Source organism: Helobdella robusta (assembly GCF_000326865.2).
Source record: "Helobdella robusta unplaced genomic scaffold HELROscaffold_20, whole genome shotgun sequence".
In the NCBI taxonomy this organism is placed as follows: Eukaryota; Metazoa; Annelida; class Clitellata; order Rhynchobdellida; family Glossiphoniidae; genus Helobdella; species Helobdella robusta.
In genome coordinates this window covers 1,805,092-1,822,084 of record NW_008704084.1, presented here as the reverse complement: position 1 = coordinate 1,822,084, position 16,993 = coordinate 1,805,092, and the positions used below count along the sequence as shown (strand labels likewise).

The 16,993-nt window shown below is 30.8% G+C and overlaps 2 protein-coding genes across 2 annotated transcripts in view; both read right to left on the bottom strand.

Moving 5' to 3' along the window:
• Nucleotides 1–3,111: 3,111 nt before the first annotated feature.
• HELRODRAFT_171318 (hypothetical protein) lies at nucleotides 3,112–7,397 on the bottom strand (the record flags this gene model as incomplete). Its single annotated transcript, XM_009018045.1, has 4 exons — nucleotides 3,112–3,291; nucleotides 5,911–5,992; nucleotides 7,004–7,091; nucleotides 7,319–7,397. The coding sequence occupies 4 exons, from the start codon at nucleotides 7,395–7,397 to the stop codon at nucleotides 3,112–3,114; spliced, it is 429 nt and encodes a 142-aa protein (XP_009016293.1).
• Nucleotides 7,398–14,677: 7,280 nt separating this feature from the next.
• The window catches only part of HELRODRAFT_171317 (hypothetical protein), a gene marked incomplete at both ends in the record, with an annotated part of 2,874 nt that continues 558 nt past the window's right edge, over nucleotides 14,678–16,993 (bottom strand). Inside the window, 2 exons of the mRNA XM_009018044.1 lie at nucleotides 14,678–14,843; nucleotides 15,623–15,730. Of these exons, the coding sequence (XP_009016292.1) occupies nucleotides 14,678–14,843; nucleotides 15,623–15,730 (274 nt within the window). The remainder of the gene's footprint in view (nucleotides 14,844–15,622; nucleotides 15,731–16,993) is intronic.

Genomic DNA, 16,993 nt, shown 5'->3' with positions numbered 1-16,993 from the left:
ATGTTTCACTTTTAGAAAATGTCAAGAGACGCAATGTATTTGAGAATAAATGAATTATTTTGTTTTTAAGTTTGCTGTTTCGAACTTGCAATCAAATTAATTTAAATGGAGTGGATAGGTGGGAACATCCTCTGCAGCTATCAACATTTATGTCATTCGGTCTCCAGTGAAGTTTTCAATGTTCGTGAAATTGTTTCCATGTTTTATATCTAAAAGTTTATACGAGTAAATAAATAAATATATTGGTAGTATATTGGTATATATTGGTAGTTCATTCGTGTCCAACCAATTAGTATCAGATCACATCGCATAACAGTAGGACGTATTCGATGGATAACGAAATGTTAACGTCAACAGATAATGACATGATTTTTCTAATACATTTGAAAGGACATTGCTAGCAAGAAAGAAGGTGAATGCTGGTTTGCTCATGGAGTCGTTTCCTTTGTTTTATAGTTTCTATATTTTTCAAAGTCAATTTAGTTTTTGGCAATGTTAAGGTCCAACGGCAGATTAATTAATCATTGACTCAATAATTCAAACACAATTGCATCTTTATTCATGTCGGATTTTATTCATGTTAAATTTACATGAACACTTTAAACTATACGTTCTTCCACAATGAACATTTTTTAACAACTCGAGGTTCTAAAAAGATAGATCAGTATCATAACGTTTTCATGATTTTCAGATTTCTAAACGTTGAATTAATCTTGGCCAACCAAAACTTCATTAATTTAAAAACTAATGGCCTTTATATTAGTGATATCAATACTCTGTAATACCTCAAATTAAATGTCACCATGTCACCATCTCATGCTACTTAAACTATTTTCCTGTTATTTGATTAAGCTGCATTTATTTTATCAGCTCGTTTTTAAATTTTTTTAAACAGTGAAAATTCTCAAAACTTCTCACGTCAACAATTCTTAACAAACGTTTTCAAAGTTGTTTCAGTATTCAATGTCAAGATTCGAATGGGTACTATCAAATAAACTATTTTGAAACAAATAAACTATTTTATTATTCAAAATTTGTCGTTATTCCGAACGATATGAACATGATTTAATAAAAAATGCGTAACAATTGTGTTGAAAAAAATTTCTAAAAAAAGGTTTAATATTTGAACATTTGAAATCCTTGCAAGTAAACGATCAGAATGAAAACATTTTAATACGGTTGCAACATTTAAACGTTTCGATTTGTGTCATTCAGAATGTTGACAGGAAAGTTGTGAAGTCGTAAAAAGTTACATGTAGCCCTTTTATAGTATCAAATATTCATGAAAGGTTTTGCATAATGGTTCTTTTAAGTACAGGACATTATGGTAGAGTGTCAAATGCGCGTGTGTCCTTACTTGAGTATGCCTATATGCTTGATTGCCTGCATCTATATATGTGTGGGTACCATTGCCATTGCATGTGTTTTCTTTATTTCGGAAAGTGTTGTTTGCCGTCTTTTATTGGCTCAGTTTTTTAGATTTTATTGCTCAAAATTTTATAAACGGATCCATCTTTTGGCAATTAACGTTTATATTATAATTACATTCGTCTAGGAACAAACCAGATTTCTTTAATTACGTTTATTGGATCATAACCTGGTTCAAAATATTAAAATGTAATTGTATCATCTAATTATCTTATAAAGATAAGAATACAAATACAAACAATTATTGTTTATATCCATGTAAATTTATAAAAATAAATATTTATATAAATTTAAATATTAAATCTATCATCGTCGCGCGATATAATTATAATTACATTCGTCTAGGAACAAACCAGATTTCTTTAATTATGTTTATTGGATCATAACCTGGTTCAAAATATTAAAATGTAATTGTATCATCTAATTATCTTATAAAGATAAGAATACAAATACAAACAATTATTGTTTATATCCATGTAAATTTATAAAAATATATATTTATATAAATTTAAATATAAAATCTATCATCGTCGCGCGTCTTCACAATGACATCGCCCTATTAGGCATCCGATCATGTTATGGAAGGGACAGCAGCTGGCCACTTCCCACATCAATCACTGGCATTCATTTTATCCATTAATTAAGATATACGGGATATCCTGCATAAAGGTTCACACCTGTTGAGATCATTCAATCGGGCCACTTTCCACCATTTTTTAGTTATTATATGATAGAAAAAATTTGGGATTTTTGACTGTTATTTCAGAATATACTTTTTAATTCAAATAAAATCAATGTAAACTCTCGTTCCAAAATTAAAAAAAAATTAACTCCTTTGACTTTAAACATTGGTTGCATTGGTAGAATACAAGTGACATTTGCTGTTGGCATCTATTATTGGATGTCCACCAATTGACAACGATTACGTAGTGTTCAAACTCAAACCACTATTTTGTCATATTTCATCCTCATTATCATCTAAAAATATTTTAAGGAACATTATAATTGTCTTATAAATTATATATACAATCTCATTCAAGTGTGACTTTTAATTAGGCCATTTTGAATATGCCCAGATGTCGTTTGATTAACCAGTCTTTGCTGCGCAAACACACGTGTGTGTGTGTATGTATGTGTGTGTGTGTGTGCGTGTCTGTGCCGTGGGGTCTGTCTGAAGACTGTTGTATGAGACGTGTATCATTCCAAAACAGCCAAAACTTTTTTTTGTATTTTAATTCCTATCATAGCACGAATTAAACCTGCCATACACAATCTCCGTCCACAAAACTTAAGCATCAAATCATCCTTCAGCCAACTTTTCAAAATGAAACTGACATTCCTAGACATCTCAAATATCTCGATAGGCAATAACCATTTATTGATACTTTTTAGGATTGCCTCTTATCCTTCATTATTTTTCTATTACGTGTCAACACTCTACCTCGGAATAATTGTTTCTAACATTCCAATCTAAAAACTCTTCATTTTTTTTATTGTTATCATACAGCCGTTTGCATTGTCTATTGTGTTCATGTTTATTTCATGTTTGAAATCTTTATTTAAATTATGTGTTTATATGCCGGTTCTTATTTATCTGTGTTTTTATGTATTAGAGTGTACGAATGCATGCCTGCATACGAACGTGTATTCACATATTCACATGTGGGGTTGTAGGTCGGATAGTTAGATGCACATGAGCAGGTGCAGAGCAGAGGTACACTGGAATGCTTTCCATCTTTCTGGAGCACGCATAACCTCTAAACGGATATACGTGTCCATGTTGAATGCATGCAACCATGCTTCTTGTGTTTTTTTCAGTTTGTTATTCTCTCTTTGAACGAAAGCTGCCTCAACTAGTTTCAGCTTTTTTTAATAAAAATTATGCATTATAATTTTATAATTGATTTTTATTAACTCAATAAACGTCACATTATTTTACATTTATTTTCATCATACCTGTCTAAACCATCAGGAATATTAGATTGGATGTGGTATTTTTTCATTTTCAAATTATTTATATCTGGTCTAATTTCATTCCTAAAAAATAACTCGAAATAAAACGAATTAACTCTCTTCGCTTTGAAAATTTTTTAAAATATTTCAAACAAAATAAAATATATTAAAATTCAATGGCGTCACTTAAAAGCCTTTATAACTTCAAAAAACTATTATGTTAATAATTTATTTATTTCCCAAATAAAAAATAATTGGTTCCTCAGAAAAAATTGGGAGAACTATGAAATTAGAAATTTGCTGAATTTTACAAAAATTTTATTTTATATAATTTAATGAGGTGGCGTGACGAAAAAGGAAAAAAAATCGGAGAAAGAAAAACTCGGTGACGTCACATAAGGACGCGTGTGCCGCTTGTGTAATAAAAAATGATTAATTCCAATAAAATTACAACGCAGAGCTCTCGTATAACGAAGAGTTCTTTTTAAATCAGAAGCAGGGGACGCACACGCACACACACACATATAACACGCACACACACACACACATAACACGCACACACACACACACACATATATATATATATAACATGATACGGTTACAATTTTACTAAATTTGTCACATTTTTTATATACATGGGAATTTAGTTTTCCTTTTTTTTTCAAATTTACTTTACTTTGATTTATTTTCATCCAATTTTAGACATTTTCTAAGAGCTAATTCATCACAATTTTCACAAGAAAAATCATTTCAAATATTTACTTAATACGGAATTTAATTAGTTCTGTTTTGTCTTAAAATATTTGAAAAAAATTATTTATTTTAGTTTGCCGTTGGATTTAATTCAATTTATTTTAATTATTTTTTGGTTTAATTTTTTTTCCCTAATTTATGGAGGAACAAATATTGATATGTATTTATAAATTTAGTCACATTTTTTCATTTTGGTCACATATCTACAAAAATTGTTTTCAAAACTATTTCGCTTACACTTTTTATTGTTTTTCATTTAAGAGTAATTATTGCTGTTAATGAGAGAGCACATGATTGAAGGTTAAAGGTCAATCTCTCTTGTGCGTCAGCTTCAGAGCTATGAACAACAAACATAACACACACAGCGTATAGGAACACGCGTGAAAACCTGGCATCAGACACATTGCATGTGAAAGGCGAAGATCTCTTTGCAATCGAAAGCATTCCCTGCAACAGCAGGACCATGCGCCTTTAACCATTGAGCCATCCTGCTGCTTGAAAGCATAGTTATAGCAGAGTTACGTAAAAAATGTATGGCGAATTTTTAAACTGCAGTTAGTTTCCCTGACGTTCAGTTGATGTTTTTGTTGGTGCCTCGAATAAAAACGTCGTTGAAACTTTTTTCCAGCTTTTATTTCCTCTGTAAATTTGCAATGCAGATGTTAAAAACTATGTGGAATTTATTTATTTGTTCGTTAGAAACGTGATGGCTCTGAGGAGAAATTAATGGCAAATTCTTAAAAGTGAACAAAAATTAATAAAAATAACAGGAATGTGACATAAAAGGTGAAAATATAACTGTGAAGACATAAATAAGTTAGTAAATAGATGAAATAATGATGAATAGACTTATTGTGACGACGAATATTTTAAAAGTTAATAAATAATGGAGACCTGGAAAATTTTGGAACAAAAACATTTTTCATCATTTCCATAAAACCGCTTCAAATGTTTTATGCTAGGTTAATTCAATAAAAGTTTGTTTAGCAATGTTCAATTCCTTCAATATTTAATTTGTTTTACCTTTGTAATATTTCCGTCAACGAATTTTGTTTATTTAATTTTTATTTTACATAAGCTATTTCACAAATGATGAATTGCAAGTTCTTTGGTGGTCCAAAACAAACAATGTAATACTGCTAAAAATTTGTCTTCAGAGAGTTTTGACATAAAATATAGCAGAAGCTACTTTTGCTCTTTTGTCTTTCAACCTTCTAATGGGCAGAAAAATACGAAAAATGTCTTAGTCTAAAAAAGCAGGAAAAAATCCTCCAATATTCTTTCTCGCTAAAACTCTGGGAATCCATCGTTCTTCAAGTTCTTTGTATTTTTTCAGTCGAATGTTAACGTAGGTATAATTTGTGTTTGTTAATTTCAAGATTTTAAATAATTTACTGTTTGTGATTGTTGTTAGTGGTGAAATAATGGTGTTTATAAACATTGAAAACAACACTATTTTTATAGAATTTTGGTTCAACTATCATTTTATTTTAGAACTGTTTGTAAAGTGATTATGCTTAATTATAATATTTGATACTTTATAACTTGATTAAAACCATCATGTCTTCTATTTCATTTTGTTTTAAAAGCAGTTGAAATATATCGAATCGTATCGTAGCTAAATTTCATAAGCAACTGAACAAAGTTTGGCGAACATTTTTAAAAACAACACAGCATAAACAACAACAACAACAATATAGATAGAATGACAAAATATTTCAAGCAAACGCTAACAACAATCAACACCACAGCTTACATGATAACATAAGAACTAACCATTCTGATATCTTCAATCGCAGTCACTTCTCTGCCGATCCTCACCAACTCCTGTCCTATCTTCTCTGCTGTCATCTGCACTCTGGGGGATTCAATTTAATATTGTTAGTTTTGAAATCAATCATCAAAAATTTTGCTGACTTTATTAACAAACTGTATTTTTTTTAATTATTTTTTTTACAAAATTTAATTTTTTTTATTACTATTCTGGAAATATATTTGTTGAACACTACATGTCAAGACGGATATAATATAATATCATCTGCATAAACATCCAACAACATCGCCCATGTTATGATTATGACGTTATGCATGATCCCTCAGTTTAATGAAAAAAAGTTGTGCAAATTATTGAACTAGGAGCAAATGCATAACCAATGGGAAATTTTGGACCAAAGCCAATTCCACAATGACAAATGTAGATAGGGTTAATTATAACTTGAAGAAATTTTTCTATAAATTGATGAAAATTACAATTTTCACCTCCCTGACAACACTAGCGTTTTGTAAATTTTAGTACAAAAAACCAGTATTTAATAATAAAAAAATTAGGCAAATAATTGATTGAACGTTAAGCAAGAAGTTGACGATATTCAAAGAGGTCGTCAGTGTTGAGGACCCTCCCCCAACCAATTCCAGACTGCAAAAATTTTTAATAAAAATTCGTTTGTTAAAATGTTGTTAAAGAGCTATTAATGTTTAACATTTGTTGTATCGTCAACACAAAATTTTTGCATATGCTGTAAATTTCAAGGTTCAAATACTTTCCTACATGTAAACGTTAAGGTGTCCGTCACCCATCGAAGTTAAACTGCAAAAGATGATAATGATGGAGAGGAGGAGAGTGTGTGAGAAGTGAGTGTCGGTGAATTACAGCAAATGAGGTTTACACCTTGTGGAGTTCTGATAAGTGACGAGTAACAAATTAAAAAAACGCGAATTACGTGACGTCACACAGCAGACCATCACGTGATGTGACGTGTTTGACGTTTGTCGTTGCAGATTGAGATGCATCGAGTTGCCAGACGAGAGTACGTCAGCCAAATTAAGTTTTCAGTGAATGTTGAAATGGCGAACGTAATGTCGTGGAAACCTTTCAGGAAGGACACATATTTTGTGTCCCCAAACTTTCATTCGCTGACAATTTTTTATGTACCATGGAGCAATTTGATGTTTCCAGCCTATGATGACGTCAAAGAAAATAGTAAATTAACAAGAACCAACTCGTTTTGAAAAAAAAAATCTGAAACCATCAAATTGATGAACCGCGCAGAAACACTAAAGGCCTTCGGACCGCAACGTAAATTAATCTCGTTGATGAACTTCTAATGGTAGTATCAATATATTTTAATAATTCATTTGTTAAAAATCATAATAAAATTTTTTTCAAATTTTCGTCTGGTTAAACTTTTTTGGCATTCATCACTTGATTCAACTGGCAGATAAATATACAAAGTTTTTGATATGCGGAATTCTGTAGGGCGCATCATTTGTTTAACAACAGCATCTACTAATTGGCGTCATGAACCCCTTCCTAATACACTGCACCATTACAAATTTATGAAGAAGTATGAAAAAATAAACAAAGCCTGAACATTTTTAGAAAAAATTTATAAATACCAACATTAAACAAAATTTATTTTAAAAGCACGTCCCACAAAATCAAAGACTACTGAAACTCTATTGCATTTTAATTAATTTTTTCAAATAAATTGGGAATTTTTTCCTTCCTTGAGTAAGCATTTCTTTAAGAGACCGTCCTGCCATTTGTTACAATTTGTCTTCATTTAAACTTTTTGTTCCTCCTATTCTTTTGCATTAGGATTTTATCTAAATTGATATTTATAGTTTCCTGAACTTCAATCACATTTTACCTCTAATGGAGTGTTTCTTCCAATTTAGACTCAACAGTTTTTGTGTTTAATGCCTAAAATGGTTCCGAACAACTGAAACTGAAGAATAAGTTAATTATTTTGTTGAATAAATATTTTTAAAATATATAAGTGTATAATAAGGAGCAGTTAATATCGACAAAGGTCGTTTAGTTGATGTTAGGAACGTTCAATCGATGTTACGTGCAAAATGCTTGATTGCATTTTTAAATATTATATATGTATAAATATATATAGAGAATATAATACATATATATTAAATAAAATAATTAAATGCCTATTAAAATACCATACTGGTGAATGGAAGTTTTGAAACAAAATTTTACCTACAAAGGCAGAGAGTTTGCAGGAGGATTAATTTCCAGAATTTTTTTTGGTATAGTAAAGTTCATTAATATTAATTAAACAAGGAAGGTCGTCTGCCGTTTTTGACTCGTGTCACTCACGTTAGTTCTCTGATATTTTATTTCAATACGGTAAACACATATAAATGTCTGTGCGTGTATGTGTGATGCGTGTGTTTGTTTCACTCTAGGTGTGTGTGTGTTGTGTGTGTTTCTTTCGATTTGATGATTCATATGATTGAAACATTAACATGTTTAAAACAAAGTGCTAAAATTATCATCCAGACTACTTGACGATTTGTTACCTACCCACAAATAATTTCAGTTCTTCCTTGTTTAATGACTTTTTGAACACATCACACGTAACTGTCTCAGAAGATGATGGATGTTATGCAAGCAGAGCTCAAAATAATCTAATATGGAGCTGTGTTGAGTGATGTGGCAAATCATTATCCAAAGTATCGGTGTGAATTTTTATGTTCTGAACTCAATCAACATCGAAGAAATTATCATCTAAATTTTTTCAATCATAGTTATGATTCTAGCGAGCGATCAATTAATTTAATTTCAATTATTCTCATTTAAATTTGCCAATCGAGCTGACAGCCATAAAATAATAATTTTGTTCCCAATAACAAACAACGAGATCAGACATCGAACAATCATTTCTGGCTTGTTACATTTTTTATACCAGCTACCCTGTTTGACTCATAAATACAGAATATGCTAGTCCGTCACTAAACTTTCCTGAAAACCCCAAAAAAAATGACTGCTCATCTTTTTACAACGTTTCTCACAAAAGTCGCAAGTAATTATTAAAATTAATTTTATCACAGTTATCTCCAATATATTCAAATAAGATATTTATAAAGATCCGAAAGCAAAAAATATACCACTTAAAAACGGCCGCACTAAATTGCACATTTGACTCTGTCGGAACCGAACAGCAAAGGTAATTATTCCGACGGGCGATATGAAGCAGCGAAATGTTGGCTAACTTGTCAACGTTCGTTCACGCCACACATTCCAGTTCACAAACGACTGTAATCACAGCTTGGATTAGCAACAAATATGAGTGGGACATGATACTGCAATGTCTTATGCCTGCTTCTAAAAAGGAATAAACTGATTCATGTGAACTATAAATTAGAAATTTAAATTTTATTATTTAAAAAAACATTAATTCTGTAGGAATAAACTGATTCATGTGAACTATAAATTAGAAATTTAAATTTTATTATTTAAAAAAACATTAATTCTGTAGAAAATAAATATATTTTGCATAAAAATAAGAGGTATGATTAAATTAATAAATTGTTTTATGTAAAATGTCATTAATGTATTTCAAAAAGACGATGCATGCAGATATGTATGTGTGTCTGTTCACGACTCGCAGACGTGTCCAATGGAACTAAAATAATGTCCATAAGTTTGTGTGTTTGAAATCCAAAGCAACATTGCACAAGATGTGATATATAGTCATACTCATCCTCATAAACACTTGTATTAAGGAAAATCGTAAGTGAGCAGCGAGGCCAAATGAGATAGTGATTTACGATTGTCTGATGGTTTGAACACACATCCGTCATCCTGAACACACGTACCTACATGATCAGAGCATACAAATATTGCCAACAAAAAGCTGTAGCTAAAGCTTTTTGATTTTATATTTTGTATTTCTAAGAAGAAACTCAATAAAGTCTTGTTATGTTTTGATACAACTCCAAAAAATAAAACAACCAAAAGTAAATAGACGTTGAAAGGAATTTATAACATCTTGGAGGAAAGCTTTTGAAGCATAACGATGAGCCTGCCCCTGAAGCAATGCAGGTTGAGAGCCGTAAAGAATGTTCCTTTATAATTGAACATCTACATCAGCAGTCGCTCGCAGAGCCACAACACGATCTTGGTGGCCAGCGACTCGTTGCCGCTTCATGTGCGAATATTATTCGATGCCACTTTATTGGGGGGATGTGTATTTGCTCATTATTTGATGTTTGTTTGTTTAAGTGGATTTTTATACAAGAATGTGTTGAGGTTTGTTCGTTATGATGTTTTTATAATTAAATACGTTTAATGTTATGCAAGTTCGTTTGTGTGGTTCATTGTCGTTGATGTCGTTGTTTGTAATTGTAGTCCATATTTTGTTTACGTTTTTATTTGTTCTTCATTGAGATGAAGTTGTTTACAGGTTAGGCTTAATGTTTCGCAGTTATTTTATTGTTTATGCTTGCACTAAACCATTGCGTATTAAGCGCGGTCTTTTTTTTAGCTTAGTTTATGAAGTGAAGGGCCGAAAAAAATTTTGTTGAGGTTGCACACACACACATACATACATATATTTGATGATCAACTTAACAATAAAATAGTCCAAAAGTGATGATCTATCGTCAATTTTGATAGATATGGACTCCTTTATTAATTCAGCATCTTCGTTAGTGTATGAGAGAAGTAAAAAAGTAATGAATAATGAACTTTGCGAGCCCTTTGTTGAATGTGTATGTAAAATATAAAATAGTCCCAGTTTGTAAAACTTCAAATATACCATAATTGAAATTGAATAATTTAAAAAAATTACCTCTTGAAACGACCGCACCAGAACAAAAGTTATGAAATGTAATGTAAAAAGAATGGATTAGATGCTAATTTGGAAGAATATAACTTATACCTCGATCGAATAAAAAAATTATACAGCATTTTTCAACCATTACAAAAACAGTCATGGACTTGAAGAAAAAGATCACGAACCAGTCGCCAATCTCATCTCATTGCTTAATGATGACCACAGAGCCGCTGATAGACAGCGTTGGACGTACCAAAGGAGCTGCAATATGAATTAGCTAAGAAAGTGTAGCTCTTCTATCGCGATTACGTCAAATTTTGGTTCCAGTGAATTTTTTCGAAATTCCTTCACCTCGGTCAAGATGTAAACATTTTAAAACTTCAGACCCCATCTAGATCAGAGATTCAGGGGCGTCATTTCAGATTTTGGTGGGGGGGGGCGAACTTATGTGGTCTATAACTTAGCATGTAACACACACACACATATATATATATATATATATATATATATATATTCATATATATATTCATATATATATATATATATATATATATATATATATATAATTAATAAAGATCACGGTGTTTCTTACAGTACTGATAGTTTCTCGATTCTTCGAATAATTTTCCAATCTACCAAGCTTAACTTGTTAATGCTATTAACAAAATTTCTATTTACAGAAGATGTCATTATCTACTTGTATGCATATAGTACTATTTCGACTACGTAGTCTCGTCAGTGCAACATTATAATAAATTTTACATTTTTAAAGTTTTAAAATTACTAAATTATATATCCTATATATATCCTTTTTACAAAGAATTTAAAATTAACACTTTTATAATTTATAAGTTTAATTTTTTTCTTTTTGTAATTCATTTCCAGCTGACATCTTTCTACAATATAATCTAAACTTTTTATAAAATTTATTACAATATCCAGAAAAAATAGTTATTGTTATTTGACTTACCAACTTGATGATTTAAAATATTTTTTATATCATTGATAATTAATTTAATTTAATCATTTATTATTGATTAGTAGTTTGATCAAATTTATTAACGAAACTGAAACAATTTGTATTCTAACTCACCTTCACTCTTTATCTTAAAAAATGAGATAAATGGACTTCCAGCTAAATCAAAATAACATTAATAACAGCGAACGCGACAGTTAATATGGCGACAACACAACGGCTTTTTTTAAAACAGAACATGAGTTATTGTAGGAACAAATGAAATAAATTGTATAGCGCTTGACATTTAAAAACTCAAAAAGCACAATATCTTGTATATATAATTATAATAAATTATATAATTTTATATAATTATTTTATAGTGTTTGCAATTTAGAATTTTGATTTCTTGGGGGGGGGCCAATGGCCCCCCCCCCCCTGCCTCCCCCCAAATGACGCCTCTGCAGAGATCTAGACAGCACGTACAAACTTAAATGTTTATTTGGTGAGTTTAGAAACAATATGCAGGAAACTCTCAACAAGTTTACAAATGTTGAAGTTGTTGTTGAAGTTGTTGTTGCACGTTCATTTTCTAAATGAACTTCTTCAAATGAAGCTAATTGTTAGCAAACCCATTCTGCAAGTGATCAATTCGCGTGGAATCCTTTCCACATTCAAATGCTTCCAACACGACCACCTTTAAAACTTGAGTGGATACATCCAATTAATAGAAGCACCTACACGCACTCACATTTTGCTCGAATGTTCGTTACAAAGTAAAAAACAAATTCTTGTAAACTCCCACAAAATCAAAAACATACATTTTAATAAAATCCATTCTAACAATAGAATTGTATAGAAATATACCAAACAAATGTATGAAATAAAAGGAGGGAGATATGTAGAAAAATAAAAATGAGAATATCCTCCTCAATTAATCAGCCTCAACAACTAAGTTTCTGCCGTAAATCACTTTGATGAACAAATTGCATGACTTTTTTTCAAGCTCAACAAAAATTCATACCGAACAGGAGATTGTACACAAACAAGCAAACAAACACATATAGACACAAAGACATAGACACAAACACACACACACAAACACATATACACACAAACAAACACATACACACAGATATATAAGAAAAAGCGTGTTTATGTGGAGCTGAGAGTGGAAAGATATGCGAAATATGATTGGTGTGTAACTGTATGTGTGAGGAACATTGTGCTAGCCCAAAGTTTGATTGCTACGAAATGCCAACTGTTTGTTAAGGTACGCGAACCACATTTTGTCCTTCATAGAAATGTGAACCGGGTATAAAAATGTTCAATCATAAGTGTATGAGTGTGCCTGTCTGTTTGTGTGTTTGTATATTTGCATGTCATTACACAACATTTTAAAAGTGATCTAATTGTTAATAACGTCGATAAAGTTACTGATGATTTTAACTATGTGGAAGTTGATGAAGTTGGTGAATGTGGATAATGTCTTTGTTCATTTCATGTTGTTATTCATTGTGTAGTTTTATAACATTATTCATGACGACACTAATTTTGGAATCATTTTGCTTTAAATAGTTTCCAAACAACAATCACCAAAATGTTGCATCTGTCTTAAATCTGTAGAGATTGTTTGCGAAGATGTTGAACGTTGTCAGCCTGTAATCAATCAGGGGAAGGCGGTCGTTAGAGCATGCAAAATGCTTGCAGGCTATCGTGTGTTCGCTGAGTAACTGCAAACTACAAAACTAAATAACAAAAAATTACAAAATTTTTGACATAAGGCATAAATTTAAAAAAGAGGTAGTATTTTGTGGAAGCTACGTGTTGTTGAGCCAGCAAAAGATGTTTGTTAATTTTGTTACGTAATGCGTTCATGTACGGTACGTCAGTCAGATGGATGGTGTTCATGTTTTTGGTAGCTATTTGTATTCGCTGCATGTTGTACATTTATCGGTCACTTTGGTTGTATCATAAGATGTATTGTGCATACATATATCATGTTTTATTTATGATAACACAAAGCTTCAGTAATTTGTTAACTATGGCAATGTGAAGATGAATTCGATTAAATTAAATTTTGCAAATCTTTAATCGCTAGTTTTTGAGTGCAGAATATGACTGAGAGTCACAGTCGAGTAGTCGCATTTGGTCTACGAGTCAGACATGAGACTAGCAATTAATTTGAATGAATCCCTAAATAATTGCATCATCGTTGCGCTCAACAATGTACAAAAAAATCCTCTCCTTCTTACAGCCCAATCAAATACACAAATCTAACTATTAATAGAACCAACTAATTTTAAAATCAAAACCTACAATCAAAATAAAAAAGACCTCTAACTTTTCCTTTTCAATCTTATGTCTCTTTGGCATGCCTGTGCGTATAGTAACTTTTAAATTCATTAAATGAATGTCATATAATACATTATAACAAACAGCAAGCTAAAAGCAGTACATGAAATGAAATTATTAATATATAATGAGTCATACTGGGATTATCGCATTTGTTGCACTGCTCTGCTGCTATGAAAAATTTTGTATCAGGAAGTGGAATGAAGGCATTCGTTGTACCAATGGAAAAAAGAATAGCCATGTTAAAGTTTTTTGAGAAAAATGTTTATTTGAAATTTGTATTTGTATGCTAAAACGGTTTTTAAGCATATCTATAACTCTATTTTGAGACAGCATGTACCATGTTATGAGTCAATTAGTTCCGTTACACATTGAAGTGTTAGGTGATCTGCGGCTCTGCAACCAATGATTTATTGTGTCCTGCACACAATTATGTTGTGTTTATTGAGTGTGCCATGTGCTTGCTACAATGTTTTTTTTTATACTTTTCTCGTTCGTATGATGGTTTCCTCTGCTGACGTAAGTGAATTAACACGCGACACGGGTGCTGATAAATGGAAATATCTTGTATTGGAACCGAACGAGGGGAGCTGTCAACTTTTTCTACCACGTCAGTCTGTCAGCTTTGCAAGCATTTTAAAATCAATTTAATCAATGTTCATGATTTAAATTGCAAGCAATTTAAATCATGAACATTTGCATCATGATAATTTGAATCATGAACATTTGCACCATGAAAATTTAAATCAAAAACATTTGAACCTTTTTTTTCCCCTTGAATGTGGTGGCCATCAAGTTGTTTTTCATCTTCACAAGCGAGGTTCCTATTTTATTTTGTTTTTATTGATACCCTATTCATTTCAATGCCATTGAATGATTTGTTTCATTAGAAGATGCGCTGCTTGCAAGTAAACATCAGCATTTCGTTTCTTCCATCCAATCCAACACATTTAAAGTTATTTCAAATTCTTCAATCTCAAGAACAATACATGCACATGCAATTTGTATAGAAAGTTTTACAAATGTGTGCTGCCTGAACATTTGAGCCGATCATAAAAGAAACAAAAGAAGGTTGAAGAGTAGGCACATTAAACTCGCTTACTTTGTTTTTTCATTGAAAAACTACTGAATGCAAAAATGTATTGAAAGAATTATTTTTTATAAATAATTAATTACAAATAATGGAAAAAATTAATAGTTGTCGGTTGAGAAATTTTATCTAGGCTGCAGTAGAATGATTTTCAAAAGTTTGTTTTCTATTGTTCCAAAAATGTTCACAACATTTCATCTCTGGTGTATGTATTAATATATGTGTATACATATGTGTGTGTGTTGTGTTTGTTTGTGTTTGTGTAAAAAAAATTTTATGATACTTGATATATGAATGTTTTATCAAATGTTTCATGGGTTTAAAGAATAATTTAAGTTGAAATCTCCATAATATGTTGTTACTGTAACAAAAACAACAACAAAAGTGTGTTTGTGCACTAGGTTATTACACATGCTATATACATGTACAGGACAGTGTATATAAATATATATACATATTTATAAATGCATGTTGGACACGTGCACGGGACGTGCAGCAAACATCAGCACGAACTGCAGATGTTGATGCGGCTGGCACAGGACCAGAGCCACTTGAAAGATTTGTTTCTTTTCGAGCATATGTTGACCCGCTCCCCGCTCATCGTTTATTATCGAAGAAGATCTATGAAGAAGTTTTTTTTGTGTTTGTTTGAAAGTTCATTTATCTAATATCTAATCAGGGTTTGATAATTTTATGACAAATGTTTCTGTTGCTTTGGTTCATTTAGAAATATTTTTATGTTCTAATGAGTTATTTATTTATGAACTAATAACCAACAGATTTTTTCTTCAAAATTGAACCTGGTGATTTAATTACTCACAAAATATGACATCATTGAACAACAATAGCCAAAAATTATTGGTATGCAATTTTTTTTATAAATTATATTTAGCGTAACTTTAACTAAACAACAAGTTGAGAACTTTTGTAAGAAATTTGGTAAATTTTCAATCTATATGTTTGCATGTTGCAAAACAAGTTTCTACATCAATTCTTTTAGAGTTGTCAAAATCAAAAAACTTGTGGACATTTTATATCCAATGCAAAAATTATAAAAAGAAGTTTTTGCAAAAAATAAAATTACTCAAAAAATATGACAGTTTCATTTGTCTACCTCATTTGTTTCATCCTCCCAGCTTTAAAATCTGGAGCAAGTCTTTCTTCTCATGAAAAATTTAAAAAAACGCAAATAAAACATATCAGAACTTTGCTGAGGTTGAAAAATTTGATGGAACTAGTCATCTTCTCAATTTCAAACAACAAAAACTACACTGCTAATTTTCCAAGTGGCAACTAACAACAACCTATCTTATTCCTGTTTGATAATTGATAAGTGCAATTTGTCAAGCTTCGGCGAGATCATCCAACATTACTTGAAAACCCTCCTAAAACATTCTCAAGAAAATTTCCATATTTTTATATATCTCATTCTAAAACCCTAACACACATTTATTATTTAATTATCCTTCAATAAACATTTCGAAACTTCTTTTTTCTTAACAAATTACAAGAAGTTATAAAGTCATTTGTTGATTTTAGATTTTTTTTTTAATTTTATAATTTGATTTCATCGTTAATTTATAACTGTTTTTTATTAAATGAAAATGGTTAAAGACTTCCGAGTTTCAATTGTTTTTTGCAACTTGCTCTTATTATCGTTCGTATATTTTTCTAGTTAGTTTTTTTTTTATTTTTCGACACTCTACAAACGCGTTTAGTTCTTCAATCTTTAATAAAATAATTTAAAAATTGAAATGAGTCATTGACATTCTTAACAAAAAGTAGAGCTTGCTTGGTTGGTCTGCAGATTAGTTGTTTGTTCATTGAATAGGCTTATTTTTTAAAGGCTTCATTATATAAAATTATCTCTATGTATGTGCGTAA